At 42.0% G+C, this 23,054-nt stretch overlaps 1 protein-coding gene and 1 long non-coding RNA gene across 3 annotated transcripts in view; one reads left to right on the top strand and one right to left on the bottom strand.

Moving 5' to 3' along the window:
• The window catches only part of LOC124006974 (signal peptide peptidase-like 3), a 50,315-nt gene extending 43,354 nt beyond the window's left edge, over positions 1 to 6,961 (bottom strand). Inside the window, exon 1 of one of the 2 annotated variants that reach the window (XM_046317187.1) lies at positions 6,453 to 6,961. In XM_046317187.1, the coding sequence (XP_046173143.1) occupies positions 6,453 to 6,478 (26 nt within the window). In that variant the 5' untranslated portion in view covers positions 6,479 to 6,961. The remainder of the gene's footprint in view (positions 1 to 6,452) is intronic. The other variant, XM_046317186.1, reaches the window with a different exon arrangement.
• Positions 6,962 to 13,151: 6,190 nt separating this feature from the next.
• Positions 13,152 to 16,182, top strand: LOC124007497. Its single transcript, XR_006833943.1, has 3 exons — positions 13,152 to 13,665; positions 14,078 to 15,369; positions 15,486 to 16,182. It is a non-coding gene; the product is annotated as an uncharacterized LOC124007497 (long non-coding RNA).
• The last annotated feature ends 6,872 nt before the right edge of the window (positions 16,183 to 23,054 follow it).

Here is a 23,054-nt window from a genome sequence, read left to right as displayed (position 1 = left end):
GAAAAAGCTAGCCTTTGCTTTCCTAACTGACTGTGTGTATTGGTTCCCGACTTCCCTGAAAAGTTGCATATCGCGGGGATTAGTTGCTGCTAGCGCAGTACTCCACAGGATGTTTTTGTGCTGGTCGAGTGCAGTCAGGTCTGAAGTGAACCAAGGGCTATATCTGTTCTTAGTTCTGCATTTTTTGAAAGGGGCATGCTTACTGTAATTGCTGGACTATTAAGCGCACCTGAATATAAACCGCACCCACTGAATTATTAAAAAATATGTATTTTGTACATAAATACGCCGCACATGTCTATAAGCCGCAGGTGCCTACCGGTACATTGAAACAAATGGACTTGGTCACCATCTTCCTCCTCCTTTGCACTGAAACCACTGAAGACATCTCCTTCGGTGTCGGAGATGAATAGCCTCAGAATTGCTTCATCCGATGTTGGATCGTTTTCATTGTCGCTCTCGTCACTTTCATCCGGAGGCAAATACCCCGCTGAGCTCATGCTGTCCCTTCAACACGCAGCAGTCCAACCTTTTGAAACCCGTTGATGATAGTGGATTTTTTGACAATGCTCCACGCTGTCAGGACCCACTGGCAGACTTGACCATAAGTTGCTCTTCGCATAACAGCCCGTTTTAGTGAAGGATTTCTTCCCACTTGTCATCCAAGACTCCCACTGAACAAGGAGAGCCACCTTAAATGTACGATTTACACTGATGTCGAGTGGCTGCAAATACTTTGGGCCATCTGCTTTTCTTCCCTCTGAAAGCCTTTGTTGTCTTTTTGCACCGAGTCAGTTTCTCACGCTGCTGTTTCCAACGTCTTAACATCGACTCTTTAAGACCAAGCTCCCGTGCAGCAGCTCTCTTTCATTTTCCAACAGCCATATCGATCGAATTCAACTTGAAAGCTGCATCATATGCATTTCTCCGTGTCTTTGCCATGATGAGGGTGACATAATTACTACCGTAATCAGAATGATGGGAAGTTTGAGCGCGCTTGATTTTACATCACATTATGTGACGGTGCTCAGTTTTTTGGCGGCATGAATCTTGTAAAAGTGGGAAAAATACATAAATTAGACACGTCATTGTATAAACCGCGAGGTTCAAAGTGTGGAAATAAAGTAAAGGCTTATAGTCTAGCAATTACGGTATTTAGATGGTGGGGAAATTACTTTTAAAAGAACATCCAGGTCTCCTCTACTGACGGGATGAGGTCAATATCCTTCCAGGATACCCGGGCTAGGTCAATTAGAAAGGTCTGCTTGCAGAAGTGTTTTAGGGAGCGTTTGACAGTGATGAGGGGTGGTCGTTTGACTGCGGACCCATAACAGATGCAGGCAATGAGGCAGTGATCGCTGAGATCCTGATTGAAAACAGCAGAGGTGTGTTTGGAGGGCAAGTTGGTCAGGATAATATCTATGAGGGTTCCCATGTTTACGGATTTGGGGTTGTACCTGGTGGGTTCCTTGATAATTTGTGTCACAGCTGGTAGCTGAGGTGGGTCTATAACAGGCAGCAACAGTGAACAACTTATTTCTGGAGAGATTCATTTTTAAAATTAGAAGCTCGGACTGTTTGGGCATAGACCTGGAAAGTATGACAGAACTCTGCAGGCTAACTCCTCACCCTTTGGCAGTTCTATCTTGACGGAAAATGTTGTAGTTGGGGATAGAAATCTCCAAATTTTTGGTGGCCTTCCTAAGCCAGGATTCAGACACGGCAAGCACACCAAGGTTGGTAGAGTGTGCTAAAGCAGTGAGTTACACAAACTTAAGGAGGCTTCTGATTTTAACATGCATGAAACCAAGGCTTTTACGTTACAGAAGTCAACAAATGAGAGCGCCTGTAACCTCTACATCAACCGAGGAACAGAGAAGGAGTAGGATGAGGGTACGGCTAAAGGCTATCAAAACTGGTCGTCTAGTGCGTTGGGGGCAGAGAATAAAAGTAGCAGATTTCTGGGCGTGGTAGAATAGATTCAGAGTAGAATGTACAGACAGGGGTATGGTAGGGTGCAAGTACAGTGGAGGTAAAACTAAGCATTGAGTGACAATAAGAGAGTTTGCATCTCTGGGGGCACTAGTTATGCTAAGTGAGGTCACCGCATGTGTGGAAGGTGGGACAAAAGAGGTATCTGAGGCATGTTGAGTGGGGCTAGGTATTCCGTAGTAAAATAAAACAATGATAACTACCCTAAACAACTGTATACAAAGGCATGCTGACATTAGAGAGACATAAAGCAATCATAGGTGTTGATTGAGAGAGCTAGATAAGACAACAACGGGTAAGACAACAGCTAATCAGCTAAGACAACAACTGGTAAAATGTCAATGAATGGGCAGAGATGGTCAGTTAACTTCACACAGGGCCTGAGGTCGAGGCTGGGGTCAACAGATAAACAAAACCAACAAAAATGGAGCACCGAGATTAATCATCAGTCCCGCAGGCATCAGCTATGTAGCCAGATGATCATAGGGTCCAGCCCATGTCAGGCCTGGTCTGTACTAAATCTGAATCTGAGAGAGGTTACCTACATTTTAAAACAGTCTCTGAACAGTTGTTTGCATTCTTACATTATTTGACAACGATTCTTACTTCTGTAACAAATAGCCTATTTTCTGTGGGTTTTGAAATAATTGGAACATTCCCCTCTGGTCACATTTGGGATAATTTTTGTACTTACAGAGCATTCGGGAAGTATTCAGACCCCTTGACCTTTTCCACATTTTGTTACGTTACAGTATTCTGAAATGGATTAAAATGTCGTTCCCCTCAATCTACACACCATACCCCATAATGACAAAGCAAAAACTGCTTTTATAAATATTAGCAAATGTATTAAGTTTTTAAAAAACAGAAACACCTTATTTACATAATTATTCAGACCCTTTGCTATGAGACATGAAACTGAGCTCAGGTGCATCCGGTTTCCATTGATCATCCTTGAGATGTTAACACAACTTGGAGCCCACCGGTGGTAAATTCAATTGATTGGACATGATTTGGAAAGGCAGACACCTATCTATAGAAGGTCCCACAGTTGACAGTGCATGTCAGAGCAAAAATTAAGCCATGAGGTCGAAGGAATTGTCCGTAGAGCTGCGAGACAGGATTGTGTCGAGACAGATCGGGGGAAGGGTACCAAAAACAAATGTCTGCAGCATTGAATGTCCCCAAGAACACCGTGGCCTCCATCATTCTTAAAATGGAAGGTTCTCCTCATCTCCAGAGGAACTCTGGAGCTCTGTCAGAGGGACCATCGGGTTCTTGGTCACCTCCCTGACCAAGGCCCTTCTCCCTCGATTGCTCAGATTGGCTGGGCAGTCAGCTCAAGGAAGAGTCTTGGTGGTTCCAAACTTCTTCCATTTAACTTCTTGACGCTACCCATCCCTGTAGCGGATCATTTTCAAACGTCTTCCATTTAAGAAAGAAAGATGCCATTTAGCGGACGCTTTTATCCAAAGCGACTTACAGTCATGTGTGCATACATTCTACGTATGGGTGGTCCCGGGAATCGAACCCACTACCCTGGCGTTACAAGCGCCATGCTCTACCAACTGAGCTACAGAAGGACCACAGAATGATAAGAATGATGGAGGCCACAATGTTCTTGGGGACCTTCAATGCTGCAGACATTTGTTTTTGGTACCCTTCCCCAGATCGGTGCCTTGACACAATCCGGTCTCTGAGCTGTACGGACAATTCCTTCGACCTTATGTTTTGTTTCTGCTCTGATATGCACCGTCAACTGTGGGATCTTACATATTCCTCTTGTCCAGATGGGTTAGGGCAGTGTGGTTGTGATTGCGTCGTCTGTGGACCTATTGGGGGCGGTAAGCAAATTGGAGTGGGTCTAGGGTGTCAGGTAGGGTGGAGGTGATATGGTCCTTGACTAGTCTCTCAAAGCACTTCATGATGACGGAAGTGAGTGCTACGGGGCGGTAGTCGTTTAGCTCAGTTACCTTAGCTTTCTTGGGAACAGGAAAAATGGTGGCCTAGTGGTTAGAGATCGTTGGACTAGTAACCGAAAGGTAGCTAGATCGAATCCCTGAGCTGACAAGGTAAAAAAAATCTGTCGTTCTGCCCCTGAACAAGGCAGTTGACCCACTGTTCCTAGGCCGTCATTGAAAATAAGAATGTGTTCTTAACTGACTTGCCTAGTTAAATAAAAGGTCTATGGTCACCAGTGTCTGGTGGAAAACAGATTGAACCAGGTTTTCCTTTAGAATTTTGCCTGCACTTAGCTCAATTGGGGCGGCAGGGTCGCCTAGTGGTTAGAGCGTTGGACTAGTAACCGAAATGTTGCAAGCTCAACTCCCCAACCTGACACGGTACAAATATTTCGTTCTGCCCCTGAACAGACAGTTAACCCACTATTCCTAGGCCGTCATTGAAAATAAGAATTTGTTCTTAACTGACTTGTCTAGTTAAATAAAGGTTAAAAAAATCGTAGTTTTTGATTTACTTTTTTTATCGTGAAAATCTCCACAGTCCTTAATGATTACAAGCACACCCATAACATGATTCAGCCAACCAGAGCATCCGGGTCAAACTCCCCACCAAAGGGCACATCGACAAATCTCCCACCAAAGCCAAATCGGGGACCCAAACCAGCAAACTCTCGGATACCGACCCAAGCTCCCAACCACAAGGTCACCAACCATCTAAGACCCCGCAACACAGTTCCCGAGAGCTAACCCTCAATCTTTCGAGATCCCCCCACACAAAAAAATCTCACCCTCCACTCCCCATAATTATGGAGAGTGAATGAAATTCTTTTTTTGTCATCTTGCTAGGTAGTTATCGAGCTGTGGCCATCTGGCTAGTATTATCAAGCCAGATGGGCTCCCAGGTGGCACAGCGGTCTAAGGCACTGCATCTCACTGCTAGAGGCGTCACTACAGACACCCTGATTTGAATTCAGGCTGTATCACAACCAGCCGTGATTGGGAGTCCCATAGAGCGGCGCACAATTGGCCCAGCGTCATCCATGTTTGGCCTGTGTAGGCAGTCATTGTAAATAAGAATTTGTTCTTAACTGACTTGCCTAGTAAAATAAAGTTTAAAATAAATAAACAAGGTCTTTCTGCAAAATAGCAACATTAGTGCAGCTAGCTAACTAACATTAATCTAGACCAAACCTAAGCAACAACCACAGACATGCATTGCCAAAAAAAATGTTACTGCCGCCTTCTAGTTTGGAATATTTTAACAAGGCTGACGACTTCAAGGTCTTTGCTGTGTTAACACAAAAGAGATCGACTGCCGACACAGGCAAACGTTTGACAATCCTACCGGTGTGTCTGAGCAATAAATGTTTGCCTCCACATCAATACTTAAAAACAATATTAGCCATTTAGATGGCACATAATTTGACTTTAATTATGCCATGTTCTGCAGCATAGGCCTTCAATTAAAAACATCAAATGTACAGCTAAAAATGGACAAAATAACCCAATTTCCAACTGCGAAAAATCGACAAATGACACGGATGGACATGTTATTTATCAGTCTACCTAATATTGGTCTGCATGGCACACTTGCTATCACACAAAAACATTTTTGAAAACTATTATTCTGGCACATTACAATAGGGATTGCAATCAGTTAGTTATAGCTAACAATGCGAGAAGATAAACCCCGATGTACAGATCAATGCCTTACTTAGCCAGCTAGCTACTCTTAGGAAGCAGATTATTATGATGGACAATCAAGATAACAAGCTAGCTAACGTTAGCTAAACAAGCTAGAGGTGTTGACTTGCTAGCAAGCCAGCTGCGCACGTCATTAACAAAATAAAAATGGATGACTCAATAACATAGCTATTTCTCTCCGACTTTATAAAACACCGGGCGTGTCATTCATGTATCACAATGACAACATAATTATTGTGTGAAAAGTTAGACATGCCATGAATAAAGCCGGTGAGCTTTCCTGCTAACGTAGCCTGGCTAGCAGGCGTAAACTGGTTCGGTAGGCTAGCTCCGCTCATAGGCTCCCTTTGTGTGTAACTGACTAACGAGATGTAGCAATAAGATATTTATGCATACAAAACAACTGATGTTGACGAGGGGCTTACATGCTAGATAGCTAACTAAATAATATTATTTTGGTAGGAGTTGGCGAACCAACGTTAGTTATATACAACCTTACAGATTCGTCTACCTTGTATAACCATTTCCGTATGACCAATGAAATGCCAACATTAAGACGAGCCGCTAAGTTCGCTAACTGGCAGATAGCGAGCTAGCCCTGTACTTGGACCGTAGTTATCTAGCTCAAGAAGACAATTTGAAAAAAGGGCCATCTAATTCTAGTTAAACAAAATAGTAGTTGATTTATTTAGGAACGATGCAGGTTGTCAACTATATCTGTAAAAAAAAGTACATAGAGCAGTCAAGTCAGGCTATTAGCCAACTCGTGCAATGGCTATACCTATGCGCACTCACCAAGAAGAGTAGCCTTGCTCCGCCATGTCACCGACGACAACAGTCAGTGGTGGGTTCCGCGACTGTTGAGATTCGGTTCCCTGTGGCCAAAACGAAGGACCTGGTGGAAAAATTTCCGCCTTTACTTCAAGATGTATTTTTTAACAGTTACTATTTGATAACAACATGGCGATGCACCCCAGCCCCCATCTAGCAAAAACTAGTAGAATAGCTTCCAATCGAATGACAATGATGGTTTGCTAGCTGGCCAAGACAAAGCACCCCGATAAAAACTGTATATTTCGTCAGTTTCGCGAGTGTCCTGCAGTCTCACTGCCCTTACAGGCCCGAGTCTCAAATGATCCTATACTCGCTGAAAATCCATATTTAGGAGTGTTTTCTAGCGTCTATATTCATATATTCCCGAAGTCTGCACCCTCCGCGGTAATGGATGCCGCGCAGACAGCTTTGTTTTCTATGGCAAGCCAGTCGCGTGCACGCGCAATATCGCCCTTGCTCGAAAGATTTTACGAGTAATTTGTGTGCACTGAAGTGCAATGGAAACACGCGAATATGCGTGTATTCATTCCACCGATTCTGTTGCGAAAGTTTCTTAAACGGAACGAAACGGGGAGGGACCTTCCTGAATTTTTCCAATAGAAACTCTTGTATTTTTAAAATGTAAAATGTTTTCTTGGGAAAACATTTATTCGACACATTTTGCCATGGGACACAAAACAATTGTTGCAGTTTTATAACTAATTCTACACATTTTGCAAAGAGAAAATGTTGATTTTTTAAGCTAATTTGCTGCTATTCTAAACCTTCTGCTACGAAAAGTCACTTCTGAGAGCTGCATGCCATTTGGTCAAAACCCACTTGTTAGTTGACCGTGACCACGTTTACATGCACACCAATATCAAATCATATGTTATTGGTCACATACACGTGATTAGCAGATGTTATTGCGAGTGTAATGAAATGTTTGTGCTTCTAGCTCCAACAGTGCAGTAATATCTAACAAATTACACGACATATAACCTACACACACAAATCTAAGTAGGAATTAATTAAGACTACACATATGGACAAGCGATGTCAGAGCGGAACGGACTAAGATACAGTAGAACAGTATAGAAAACAGTATATACATTTGAGATGAGTAATGTCAGATATGTAAACATTAAGTGACTAAGATACCGTAGAATAGTATAAAATACAGTATATACATATGAGATGAATAATGCAAGATGAAAACATTATCAAGTGACTAAGATTCCGTAGAATAGTATAGATTACAGTATATACATATGAGGTGAGTAACATTATTAAAGTGACTAGTGTTCCATTCCTTAAAGTGGCCAGGGATTCCTAGTCGATGCCTATAGGCAGCAGCCTATAATGTGCTAGTGATGGCTGTTTAACAGTCTGATGGCCTTGAGATAGAAGCTGATTTTCAGTCTCTCCGTCCCAGCTTTGATGCACCAGTACTGACCTCGCCTTCTGAATGATAACGGGGTGAACAGGCAGTGGCTCGGGTGGTTGATGTCCTTGAATATCACGTTATTATTCGGGATACTCAAGTAGGGTATTCTGTTTTTGAGTTGACACATATGGGCTTAAATTAGGAATATTCTGCTTATTCACGGATACAGTGATACTTGTGAAATCGGGATACAAACTACTATCCGGAGTACTGTGCTCATGTAAACGTGGTCACTGTTGCAGCAGCAGAGATACCACGTGATGGAAAGCTCCTCAATAATGCTTGAGCCATTTTTGTGACATTTTACTCAATCAATCAATCAAATGTATTTATAGGGCCTCCCGCGTGGCGCAGTGGTCTAGGGCACTGTTTAGTGCTAGCTGTTCCACCAGAGACTCGACCGGGAGGTCCATGGGGCGACGCACAATTGGCCTAGCTTCGCCCGGGTTAGGGAGGGCTTGGCCGGTAGGGATATCCTTGTCTCATAGCACACTAGTGACTCCTGTGGCGGGCCGGGCGCAGTGCACACTAACCAGGTTGCCAGGTGCACAGTGTTTCCTCCGACACATTGGCTTCCGGGTTGGATGCGCACTGTGTTAAGAAGCAGTGCGGCTTGGTTGGGTTGTGTTTCGGAGGATGCATGGCTTTCGACCTTCGTCTCTCCCGAGCCCATACGGGAGTTGTAGCGATGAGACAACATAGTAACTACTAACAATTGGATACCACGAATGGGGGGTAAAATGTAATAAAAAATGTAAAAAAATATTTATAAAGCCCTTCTTACATCAGCTGATGTCACAAAGTGCTGTACAGAAACCCAGCCTAAAACCCCAGGGGTTTCGAGCTTCATGACGAGTTTGGAGGGTACTATGGTGTTAAATGCTGAGCTGTAATAGATGAACAGCATTCTTACATTACATAGGTATTCCTCTTGTCCAGATGGGTTAGGGCAGTGTGCAGTGAGATTGTGATTGCGTCGTCTGTGGACCTATTGGGGCGGTAAGCAAATTGGAGTGAGTCTAGGGTGTCAGGTAGGGTGGAGGTGATATGATCCTTGACTAGTCTCTCAAAGCACTTCATGATGTGAATGCTACGGGGCAATCATCAAGTTTGCAGATGACACTACAGTGGTCGGCTTTATTACCAACAACGACGAGACGGCCTACAGGGAGTAGGTGAGGGCCCTCGGAGTGTGGTGTCAGGAAAATAACCTCATATTTAACGTCAACAAAACAAAGGAGATGATCGTGGACTACAGGAAACAGCAGAGGGAGCACCCCCCTATCCACATTGACGCGACAGTTGTGGAGAAGGTGGAAAGTTTTAAGTTCTCGGCGTACACATCACGGACAAACTGCATTGGTCCACCCACACAGACAGCGTTGTGAAGAAGGTGCAACAGCACCTCTTCACCCTCAGGAGGCTGAAGAAATGTGTCTTGTCACCAAAAACACTCACAAACCTTTACAGATGCACAACCGAGAGCATCCTGTCGGGCTGTATCACCGCCTGGTACTTTAGGCAACTGCTCCGCCAACAACTGTAAGGTTTTCCAGAGGGTAGTGAGGTCTGCACAACACATCACCAGGGGCAAACTACCAAATCACTAGTCACTTTAAACAATGTCACTTTATATAATGTTTACATACCCTACATTACTACATTACTCATCTCATATGTATATACTGTACTCTATACCATCTACTACATCTTGCCTATGCAGTTCAGACATCACGCATCCATATATTTATATGTACATATTCTTATCCATTCCTTTACTTTTGTGTGTATAAGGTAGTTGTTGTGAAATTGTTGTCAGGACCCGGTTACGAACCCGGGTCTACAGAGTGAGAAACAGTCACTTAACCAACTGAGCCACGAATAGTCGGCAGAACCCAGAAGATGAGGCAGACACAGCAGTACTTGAGACGGTGTATTTAATGAAGTAAAAAATGAAGTTCTTCAGGAAAACATGTAACTCCACAACCTCAAAAGGAATCCTACAAGAACAAAGGTAATCCTCCAAGACAAAAAAGGTAAATCCACAAGGTGGAAGGTAAAGCACAAAAAGCCTCAAAAGATACAAAAAAACCAAACAAACAAGAACAAAAAACAGAATTCCACAAGAGATCCGGGATCAACAAGAGTTCTCAGAGTACTAGGGCTGGGTGCTAACATACAAACACAGAGCAAAGAACAGAGGAAAACAAAGGGTTTCAATACAATAAGGGGAAACGCGGCACAGGTGCAAATAATAATGGGGATCAAGGGAAAACAAAAGGTCAAAAGGCACAATGGGGGCATCTAGTGACCAAAAACCGGAACAACCCTGGCCAAAACCTGACAATTGTTAGATTAATTGTTAGATATTACTGCAAGGTATTACTGCAGATCTAGAAGCACAAGCATTTCGCTACACTCGTATTAGCATCTGCTAACCATGTGTATGTGACCAATAAAATTTGATTTCACCATTCCAGTGTAGTCAATTGAGTGAAAGTGAGACTGTAGGGAGCGCACCAATGATGTGAATAGCATATTATGACCTAGCTCATCCTTAATAAATAAAACATTTTTTCTATGATGATTAATGATCAATAGATGTTCAAATTATTGAAGAGAAAACGTAGCCTTGAACTAGGAAGCCCTTAATCATGACTTACAGTTCCATTACATTACACATAAGAAAATCAGCCATTGGATGAAGGCGTCTTCTGTAGGGGGAGTTTTGTTAAGATCCTAGACCCTCAGTACTAAACATTTACGCCTTGATCATACCAATAGTGTCCTTGCATTTTGGTAAACCAGAAGTACATTAATTTCCAATGGAACGCTGCGCTTGCCTTGCAGCATTGCGTTGTAGAGGCAGTTGCTGTGACTTCTGTGTGGTGCATACGTTGGGTGTATCGAACGTATGCATCAAGCTGTGTAGACGGCTTGACAGAAAAGGTAGCAGAAGGCGAATGTTGAATGTCCAGATGATGCTGCATACCATTTTGCGCCGAAAGACTGTCGGTGGGATCGAGGCTTAACATGCATGGCTTGCGGTAGCCAACGGTTTTGGAAGCATAATAAGTTAAGAACCTTATATTTCATATCAGCAATAAATCATTTTCAAAGCGAGACAACAGTCACCGTAGCTTGCAAACACCCGCGGAACCTTTGATGAGTATGTCGGACCACTATCTGTTACAAAACTGTATCTTTGTTTTTTATCGGATTTGGCACAACTGTATTGTGACTGGTTTGGCATGGCGGCTAATAATAATAATATAATATATGCCATTTAGCAGACGCTTTTATCCAAAGCGACTTACAGTCATGTGTGCATACATTCTACGTATGGGTGGTCCCGGGGATTGAACCCACTACCCTGGCATTACAAGCGCCATGCTCTACCAACTGAGCTACAGTTGGTAGTTCAGATGGTAGCGCTAGGGCAATGTATATTGATAATGATGATAAAACCAGTAGTGGCTTGTTTTCATGGATGCTAAGGGAAGTCAGGCTTGCCCCAAAAAATGCACCCCCCCAAAAAAATATATTTAAAATCATGTATATTTCGTCTCTCTGTGTCAGAATTTTTCTTCAGTTTGCAAGAGGTTGAATGTATCTCATCAGAGAGAGCAAGCGAAACAGCGCCCTTCTTTCTCTGTATGTGTGGGCCATCTATCTGATACTGTCTGGTTCCAAAGGGTAGGTTTATGACATTGCTGCCCATACCATTGAATGCAATGGAAGCAAGCATTCGGTCTCCCTTGATAAAAAAATGTATAAAATAATAGCCAATCAGCCTTGAGTTAAACTGAGTGAGCTCAACTGTGAATGGTCCTGGCATACCAACAAAAAGTGTAAAGAGAAGCCTATCAAATATCACCAAGAGCCTATGTCATTGACAGAAACAACTTGAATTGTTTAATCTCATTGCAGTTGTGTTGTTGTCCTCCAGTGGCTAGCTAGCTTGCTAAAATCAGCCCTTTCTAAATTAGCCATGGATGAAGATAGGGATATGGACTTGTGGTTTTACTTAATTCTCCATACTGGCCAATGATTATAATGGCGATTCTGATCCAACCATTAATTAATGCATTGTGCCCCTAGCCTGAGAGGATGAAAATTCAATATGTAGCTAGATGTAGTGTTTTCCATGAAAGGAATTTAGGCTAGTGAACAAACATTTAAGCCAATTGTGTACTGTATGACAGAGTGATAGAGCATTTCCTCAACATGAAAGAGAGGAGGATGGCATTGGTGTTTCTATACAGGTGGGGTGAGTCGACATGTTTTTCAAAAAGAAAAAAGGAGCTGCCTCCACTATTTCAGCACCATTTAAACTTCAACATTTCAACATCATAAAATCACCTGTGCTTAGTCAATGTTGAAATGTTGAAGTTGAAATTGCAGAACGCACACACACACACAGAAATCAGAACCATGGACAGCCACATCATATTTAGCTTACATTGATTGGACTAAATTGTTTTTGGTATCTTTCAGTTGTCAATTTATGTGACTAAGCACAGGTGATTTGATGATGTTGAAATGGTGCTGGAATAGTGGAGTCAGCTCCTGTTTTCTTTGTGACTTGTGGTAACTCTCTGGGGTTCTAAATCAAGAGATGTTTAGTGGTCCTAAAATGTCAGAAACATGAACTTTCTTGAACATATGTAGGTCATGTAACTGTTTGTTGCATTCAATATGCTTTGTGGACTTCACCAGACAGAGGTTGCTCTCTGGTTTTGTGATGTGAAATGGAAAGTAAGTACTTCAATCTGTTGCATTTGACAAAAGCAATTAGGAAAGAAATTGGGGTGATTAAGGGTGCCAAACCACTGGGCTATGGGTAGGCCCTGATCATTGCAAATAGTCAAATTCAGTAGGAGAAAGTTTTGAAATTGAACTCACTAAATGGGGGTGAGGTGAAAATGTCACATTCCTGGTGCTATGTCTAAACTGAGGGAAATAATTGCTGGGATGCCATTGGAAATTACCATGGAAGAAATGTACCACTTTATGGCTTCCCTGAAAGGAGGAAAAGTTATTGATGTGAAAAGGATGAAAAGCAAAAAAGTGGCAATCGAGTGGACACTACAACTGTACTGTTGCAATTGGAAGGGAACCTGCCGAATAGGGTGTAGCTAGGATCACTCAGTTGGAGAGTATGTGACGCCTCCACTTTGGTGCTTAACATTCCAACGGATGGGGCATGTTGCTAATGTGTGCAAAGGTAAAATGAGCTGTGCAACGTGCGGTGGGGATCACGAGTATGGGAAATGATCAGAGATGGAAACTCAAGTCGTGATTAAAGAAAAGAAAATGACTTGCGACTTGATTTAGACTTGTGATCAATTGACTTGTGACTTGACTTGGACTCTAGATGAAAGACTTGTGAACAATGCAAGTCAGTACTGGGATAAGTTTTAGTTGTGCATTCTGTCAGATAACATGGAACAGGCGGCGTTGTGACACGGAGAAAGTAGTTTAATACAGAGGGCTGAAAAGCGTTTCTAGAACATCTGCGTCATTTGTACGTGACTGTAGTACTACAGCTGAACAATCGTAATCAGGAACGATGTCATCAGGTGGTGAAGCTTTTGTTATTACATTTGGTTACAAGAACCTGCAGTATAATGCCAGTGGCAAAAAAATGAAATGCGTTTTGCAAAACTTGTGGAATTAACATTAAAGATGCTGGCGCAACTACAGTACATCTAACTTCATCCGACATGTGAAAACTCACCGCGAAAGGTCAGTTAGGCTAGCTAGCTAACAATGATGTTACAATGTGATTATGCTAATAATAGCCTGTTTAGCAGATGCCAACGTGATATAGCTAGCTAGCTTTATTGTGTATCATCTTTTAGCTAACTGGAAATGTATTACTGCCTAATATTTCTTAAAAGGTTAAGAGGTGGGTTGTCAGATAGCTAGACCTACTTGTTAGCAGAGATGATTAAATTACATCTCGGCGATATGCATATCACTCAGATTTAATACACTTTCTGCTGTAGCCTGTTCCTAGGAAATAACTTAGTATAAAACCAGAGTTCAAAGCATGCAACTTCTTGGACATTTCTGCTGAAAAATCCCATAGACCATAAATATTTGTTTGTGTCCTTGTACTTCCATCTCAAGTCAGCAACATGTTGTTCATCTGCAGGTTCACTGAATTCTGAAAAGCAAAAGGTGACCAGCACAGGGACAGAAGGACAGAGCAGCGTGTATAGCCAGGGCCACCCCAGGCAGAAGGCTATAACAGAGGCTATACTGCAAGACCTGATCATTTCCTGCAACCTGCCTATGTCCTTAGTGGACAACCCTCACTTTAGGCATTTCATGGCAGTGGTAGGTGACAAATATTGACCAGTAAGTAGGCCCATGTTGACCAGGTGCCTGCATGACTTAACACTGAACAAAAAGGCTACAATCAAAAGTGCCCTAGAACAGACAGAATCAGTGTCTGTCACTGTAGATATATGGACTGACAGGACCATGAGGGGCTTCATGGGAGTAATGGCCCATTACATGGCCATGGAAGAGGGGAAAAAAAACACCCAGACTGGAGTCAGTTCTGTTGAGCTGTGATAGACTCACATGGTCACACACTGGGGAAAGAACATTTGACATTTAATATGTGATAACTCTGAAAATATGAAAAAGGCCTTCATAGTTTGTTTCCCCAAAGCAATCGATGATGATGATGTGGATAACCCCAGCATATGGGAAGAATTTGGTGAAGAGTACAATGTTGATGTAGAAGCTATCCAAACCAACTGCAGGTAACAGCACTCACAGTGCTTTGCCCATTCATTACAACTGGTGATTAGAGATGGACTAAAGGAAACAAAAATCATAAACAGTGTGATGTTTAAGGTAACTAAACTTTGCAGCTTACTACACACTACCTGTTCTCTGACGGAAGCATTTGAAGCCGAGTTCAGAGCCAATCGTAGTATCCCTGCTGCAGTGTCTACCAGATGGAATTCCATCCTCCGGCTTGTTAAAGCAGCCACCAATCTGAATCAACAAAGCGTCAATACGCTACTTGAGGCCCAAGGACACAAGGAACTCTGCTTATCACATGGAGTCAGCTATTGGAGCTAGTGGACATTTTGGACCCTTTTGTCCAGGCCACCGACCTTACTCAGGGAGTTCTCTCAGTGCTGCCCTTCCTTGTGTACTGTCAACTATCATCTGCAAAGTATACTGTGCACAAGTCATCACCTATTCAGTCTAGTAAAAGCACTGCAGCAGTCACTCAAATGCCAATTCCAGGGGGTGTTTGTGAATGTCAGAATGGAGCACTCGGATGAACAGGCAACAAAACTTACTTTGGTGACAATGTATACATAATGGCTGCACTGCACTGGACCCATCTTTCTGCCTGTTCTGGCTTGATCATGATGTCCTCATACCACATGAAGATCAAGCTGAATTGAAGGAGAGTGATTGGTAAGTACAATGCATTGCAACATGCAGCGTTTTCTATTTCACTTGCATTCAAATGATTTATTTTCATGTATAATGTATACTGTTATATTCTTGATCATTTTAGGATTTTTTTTCAGACCTAGCCAGAAGGCTGAGGCATGGAAAGTCACCATTATGGAGAGCAGTGGTGGAGAAGAGGAACAACCACCTGTCAAAACCTCCAGACTGTTCTCTGGCCTCCTCAACAAGATCAGCATGAAGAAAGGAGACAAAGTCACCTGTCAAAGTAGAGATTATTAGCTACATTGAAGTATCTTCTGATGAAAAGTAAGTTGATTGCTTGGATTTTTGGAAAATCCATGCAAAAGACTTTCCAAAACTCAATCAGGTAGCAATGACAGTGTTGGCTGTGCCTGCCACCGGTGCCCCAGTGGAGAGTGTTTAGTCATGGAGGCCTCCTCATACGCCCTCATCGTGCCAGACTCACTGCAAGAACGCTGACAAACTTGATCTTTCTGAAATGTAACCTGTCTGCAATGTAAATATTCTCTCTCTTAGGGCACAGGATGTAATTTGCTACTTGTTACAGGAAATTGTATTTATGTTAAGTGTCCAGGTTAGTAAGTATATTTTAGGGATAAAGGTCATTGTTTGATATATAGGACACTTTAGTAGTGCAGTTATTGAACAGTTGTCAGTCATTTTGGTTTACATTCATGCTTGTCATTTATCTTCCCTCACCTACAGATTCTGTTTGTGTGACACAAAATACCATGCACTTTAAAATGTTCTGTTTGCTTTTTTAAATATCCGGTACAATTACTTTTATTAAATGTAAACTGTCTACATTTTAAAAGGAAATGTATTTGGATTGAAATAGTGCCTGATGTATTTTCTTTCGGAAAAGTATGGACTAATGAACAGGGGAGTCTCTTCAAATAATTTACAAGGTTTATAGACCTACAGTAACCCACAGCAGGTAGAAAGCCATTGCCAAAATGGACTTGAGACTTGACTTGAACTCTACCTCAAAGACCTGTGAACATCTCAGGAAATAATGGCCTGATGCTAATGTTAAATGTTGTAATCAATGTTCCCTCTATAAACTGCGTGGGTGCGAAGGCCGCGTACTTCATCGAAGACTGTTGTGCAGAATATGTGCCATGCTGCGCAGGCACGAGACTGAATTTCACTGAGTTCGCCCCTTCAGTTTGCACTATATAGATCAACGTTTTTTTCTATGATCGAATCCAAATTATATCAGCTCCTTTTCAATACAACAAACCAAAACAAATCTACCTTTGCAAGACTGAGTCTGTGATTTTGTTGAAGGCAGAGCTGGAGCGCATCGGAGTAGAATTCTATTGACATGGGTAGCCCAAGAGCGGTCTTTCAATCATCAGCGAGTGAATGCGCCTTTCAGTTCAGATCAGAGCCGCGTGTGTGCACATGTGTTTATATTCTTTGCTAGTTTGCGATTTGTTAGCCCAGTTATAGATAAGTATAGGTCAGCAATGAGGAGTGTAGGCTACATTTCAAGCTGTCTTTGAAAAGCCAGTAAGGTAAAAAGCTTATGTCTTAAGGGGCAGTGTTGTATTTTATGACAGGCTTGAATATGCAAATAAGCCAATAGGCAGAACATTGTCTAATTCTCTGTATGGTAACAATAATTAATATTATTTTGTGGTTTCTGACATCATACAACATAATACAATTTACACTCAGCTATTTGGCCCATGGTGTTACAGACCAAGGAGAAAATAATGAATTTTATGTAGACCTACATTGAACACCAAATATAGGCTATTGTAGGCTATATCATAGAAATCAAAAGCTATTTCCATGTGAACATGTTATGGGATTTGTTCCATTTGTTTTGTTGCTAGGCCTACATTGTGAACAAATAGCCACAATAACCTATTGGCTACTGTCTAAAACGGTAAGGGTAGGTACAGCCTCAGTCTTCACTTTAAACACGCGCCGGAAGTTGCACAAAATCCTCACAATTTTCAAGTGTCCACTCACAAGACCTAGAATTTCCCCAGTGCCCCCAAAAATTTGAGGGAACATTGGTTGAAGCTGTGAATGAGATGCAGCATATAGAGGATGTGAATAGAAAGCCATGGAAGCGCAGAGGTACAAAATTACAAATAATGTATCCTATGCTGAGGCTGTTAGGAAAGTGAATAACAAACCTAGTGTTCAAAATGCTTCAGATACAACATAGCGGCAGATAGTGGTTTCTCCCGAGGAGGCCAGTGGAACCTCAGCCGATTGTTATTGTGAAATGCTAGCATAAATGCTTAATTGTAAAGAAAACCATGGTAGTAGATCATGTAGACTTGACCTTCATGTGTAGGGGCAATCAATGTGACTGCTCCACATGAGCAGGACTACATAAATAAAATAATTAGTGAAGGCAGCCAAAGACATTCTGGGGATTTCTGAAGTTACGGTAGAAATAAATAATAGAAATAATACATCGGATTCTGAATCGAAATTCAAAGGATGACCAGGATAATAAGTAGCCTACTATTAGGCTGTTCGTTGTACAATGGAACGCTAGGAGTTTGATAGCCAATGGACAAGATTTTTAAAAATACATGATTTAGATGTTTTACCAGACATGACTTGTATACAAGAAACATGGTTTAAACCTCAATTGGATTATATTATACCTGAGATTATCTCTGTAAAAAGTGATATAATTGAGTGCTCGGGTGGTGGGTGTGATACATTTATCGAAGAAGGTGTAGCACATATAGCAATAACTGGTTTCAAATAACACGAATGTGTGGTGGTGGAGATGTGTAGAGAATGGGGCGACATCACGTTGTTTAAGTACTATAATCCGTGTAAACCCATTTCTCTATCTGAATTAGACATAGTTGCGAAATCCAGTTTAGGCGATAAGGAGACATGGTGTGGCGATCTCAATGCGCATAACAGCTTGTGGGGCAGCAATATCACAGATGTCAATGGTTTAGTGGTTGACGATTTTATGGAGCGGAAGGGACTAGTTTGTAAAAATTATGTTTAGATCTTGCATTGGTGTCCTTCTCCATTGCTGGTACTATTATGTGAGTGGGATGTGACGATCGAATCCACAATAGGCTGTGCTAATTTCCCAGTCATGTGCAACATAGATCTTGACGTACAGTATGTTTTCAGAAAAGGGAACCGGTTTTAAACTGGTGTTTTGACAAAGCAAATTGGGGACTTTTTTTTACACTTTGTGTGAAAATGAGGGTCATAAATGACTGTGCTGCATCTGTGAATGCGGTCATATTGGATGCTGCCCTATTAGTTATTCCAATGAGAGAGAGGGGGTGGGGGGCAGAGGAAAGATAGTTCCTTGGTGAACTGAAGCATGTACTAAGGCCATCATTGATCGTGATAATACTTTTAAAACTTTGAAGAATAATTTGACATTCGATAGCATGATAGTATTTCAGAGAGAGCATTGGCTAGGAGAGTCATTTAAGAATGCAAAGAAAGGTGCTATTGTATTTTCTTGTTACTAAAGAAGACAATTGTTCTTTAAAACACAAGTTATTCTTTATTCAAGTTAACTGGAGCCATACCAGTATAGTGCGTTGAGTTGGAATCTCCCACTCTCCAACACTATGTCACATCCCCCTTATCAATATATGCCTTTTCTAGAATAAGATTTAGCAATATCTATTCTCTATATATCCTGTTTACAATTCTTTGTATAGTGAACACTGCATTTGAATAACACATTTACACTACCTCAATCAGCCTCAGATGTGCTTTTACATCTCTACCTGACCGTCTCATTTCAACAGGCTGCCCTAGTGGGGTAACACAGGAGTGTCTGTGCTTGATGTTGTCTGACTTCTGTCACTCTCTTGCCTGGCTGCTAACACTCAGGTACATGTAACAAATGTCTGACATTGCTCCTGTATTTAACTCCCTCAGGTGTCATATGACCTGGTTGCTGCTTTTTTTCACCACGAGCCTCAATGTTCCATGTTTTACCATCATGCATTTTTACTCTATCATTTGGACTGAGTGCACTGAGCACCTTGGACCCTTTGTCAGAGTACCTTTTATGTTCACTCTTCTCTCTGTTTGTTAAGAATGACCTTGTCATCCTTCTGTTTGTAGTACTGGCAACCTAGTTGGGTTTCCTGTTGAACAGCTCTGCAGGAGCTTTTAGTGAAGTAGCCCTGTAGTTTAACAAAGCTAGATATGGATCTGTCTTTGAGTCGAGAGCTTTCTTAAGCAGTAGATTCACTGTTTTGACACCGTTCTCGACTAACCAGTTAGACTGAGTACAGTGGGCTGGATGTGACACTTGGTATCACAATTCCTGAACCCTTAAAACAGAATTCCATCAAGTACAGATGGCGCATCGCTGTATTAACCATAAGGGTATGGTATAGTTTGTACAGACCACCCGCCTGTTATGGCTTGAATTACCTGAAGTAGCATGTGAAATAACTGTCCACATTTCATCTGAAACTGGGCAACTCTTTCTGATAAGGTTTACATGTATGGTATCATTCTGCTCGTAAATCTGGTTTGCTTCTGAGCCATCAAAAGCTTCGGAAAATGTTCCTGCCACTAACAATTCCCTGGGCTGTACTCGAGTTGCAAGTCATATTTCAGAAGTTTTAGAAACAGTCTCTGTACCCTTGGTGGTGTGTATGCTAGACCCTTCTTTGCAATAGTAACCAAAGGTTTGTGATCTGTTTCAGCCCACACTGTTTTACCATAGATAAACACATGGAATGTCTCACATGCATGTGACAGTGCCAATGCCTCTTTCTCAATGTGAGCATAGCTACACTCAGAAGTTGTCAGAGCCCTGGAGGCATATGCGACTGGGCTCCATCTAGTGCCATACTGCTGCAACAACACTGCACCTAATCCTGCTTTAGAGGCATCTGCTGAGATTTTGGTGTTGTGCTTTTCATCATAGAACCTCATTACTGGAGCATGCATGATTAATACCTTGAGCTCCTCAAACTCTTTCTGGTTATGGTTCCAACACCACACTGTAGTTTTACACGTGGACTTCTCATCTGGCTTGTGAGAGTTGCCAGATTAGGTACACATTTGCCCACATAGAACCTTTGTACACCCTCTTTGTTGGTAGGCGGTGGCATGTTGTTGATGGCTGTAAATTTGCTCTGGTCTATCTGAACACCTTCACATGTTAGTTTTTCACCCAAAAATGATATTTCTGTCTTTCTGAATTTACAGTTGTCTGCGTTTAGCTGTAGCCCATTAGCTCTGGCTAGATCAAGTGCTGCTTTCAAACTTGGGTTGTGCTCAAGAGTCTGACCTCATATTAGCAAACCATTAATGTACACTTTTTTGCCTGGCACAATCAAATATCTGTTGGCCTGTCCTATGAAAGACTACTGGTGCTGAAGTGAGACCAAACGGCAGCCTTTTAAATGAGTACCTAACAAAATGAGTATTGAAAGTACAAAGCCTTGTATTCGCCTTGTCTAGAAGGATCTGCCAAAACCCTGAGGTGTCTAGCTTTGATAAATATTTAGCCCCTGCTATGTCCCCAAATATCTCCCCCCTGGTAGACAGCTGAAAGTGTTCACTTTTCACATACTTGTTAAGCGCTTCTGGATCCATACAGTCTGAGTAAGCGGTCTTTCTTCTCAACTATTACTAGTGAGTGGACCCATTCAGTAGGCACTTCTACTTTGTCTAGGATATCTAAAGACTCTAGCCTCCGAAGCTCTGCTTTTAGCTTGTCTCCTAGGGACCTTTCTAGGTGCATGGATCACTGGTCTATAGTAGCTCTGCTTTTAGCGATAATGGGACCTTCTTAGGTGCATGGATCACTGGTCTCTCAGGCTGCTTTAACTCCATTTTGTGCTACACCTTGACGTTTCCTCTGTCCTGAAAACCACCAGCATATGTATCCTCAACCTTGGTCATTTCACCATTCACTATATGAACCCGTTTCATTAGACCCAGTAAGTTACATGACTTTAACCCATGGATGGGTGGTTTTTCTACCTTTACTATGACAAAAGAAACCTTGTGAGATTTATCCACTACCTCCAGCACCAATGTGCATATCCCTGAAGTGGCAATCGCTTCACCACTGTAAGCCTTCAATCTTATCCTTTGTTTTGTGGTCACCAATGGTTTTATCTGTAACAATTCAGTCCCTGGAATGATGTTGTCCTGTGAACCCAATACCGATTATTGGCGGACAAAAAGAGCCGATACCGATTAAATCGGCCATTTTTTAAAATTGCTTTGTAATAATGACAATTACAACAATATTGAATGAACACTTATTTTAACTTAATATAATACATCAATAAAATAAAAAGTATTGGAGAAGAAAGTAAAAGTGCAATATGTGCCATGTAAGAAAGCTAACGTTTAAGTTCCTTGCTCAGAACATGAGAACATATGAAAGCTGGTGGTTCCTTTTAACATGAGTCTTCAATATTCCCAGGTAAGAAGTTTTAGGTTGTAGTTATAGGACTATTCTCTCTATACCATTTGTATTTCATATACCTTTGACTATTGGATGTTCTTATAGGCACTTTAGTATTGCCAGTGTAGCTACCGTACCTCTCCTCGCTCTTACCTGGGCTAGAACCAGGAACACAACGACAACAGCCACCCTCAAAGCAGTGTTACCCATGCAGAGCAAGGGGAACAACTACTCGAAGTCTCAGAGCGAGTGACGTTTGAAACGCTATTAGCGCGCACCCCGCTAACTAGCTAGCCATTTCACATCACATCGTTACACCAGCCTAATCTCGGGAGTTGATAGGCTTGAAGTCATAAACAGCCGAGCTGCTGGCAAAACGCACAAAAGTGCTGTTTGAATGAATGCTTATGAGCCTGCTGGTGCATACCGTCGCTCAGTCAGACTGCTCTATCAAATCATAGACTTAATTATAACACACAGAAATGGGAGCCTTAGGTCATTAATATTGTCGAATCCGGAAACTATAATCTCGAAAACAAAACATTTATTCTTTCAGTGAAATACGGAACCGTTCGTATTTCATCTAACGCGTGTCCCAAACTGTTGCATATACCCTGACTCTGTGACACAATTTCACCTGGTTAATATTGCCTGCTGTTACGAATCCCTTTTGGCCCGACAGTCTAGGGGGGGGATGGTAATGAGACCCGTAACATAACTCATGAAAATTATTATTGTGACAAAGTAAAAGTGTGCACGAAATAACCACGACAACAGAAATCTACCGTCAAACTCTAGGTTTATTTATAAACACACGGTAATGGGGGGAGCAGGAAAAGGGGCTGAGCTGGACCCAAGGAAAGAAACAATAAATATACAAAAACACACCCCTAAGCTAGACTAGCCTACTTTAACAACAGCTAACTAACTAACCAAAAATACAGTGGGTGGTCCGCCCAGTTCTAACTAGTGTATTTAACAAAGTTCACCTACGGGTAGTGTATGCCCATGGGCGACTTGTCTTGGTTTCCCCCTTTTCCCACCAGCAACAAACAAACACCATAACCAAAAACAATACTCACAGGTGATGACAAAGTGCTATGAGTTGCTTAAACAAAAGAGAGGTTAAGACACAAAGCAAGAGTGAAACACAGAGACCTACAAACATGGCATTTACAGAGAGATTGAGCTGAGCTTTAGAACAAACAAATGATGGGGTTTTTAAACCATGGGGAAGGAACTGTGATATGTCAGGAAATAG

Source organism: Oncorhynchus gorbuscha, linkage group LG20 (genome assembly GCF_021184085.1).
Source record: "Oncorhynchus gorbuscha isolate QuinsamMale2020 ecotype Even-year linkage group LG20, OgorEven_v1.0, whole genome shotgun sequence".
Classification (NCBI taxonomy): Eukaryota; Metazoa; Chordata; class Actinopteri; order Salmoniformes; family Salmonidae; genus Oncorhynchus; species Oncorhynchus gorbuscha.
The sequence above is the reverse complement of the archived record's forward strand: the minus strand, read 5'-3'. Positions and strand labels throughout refer to the sequence as shown.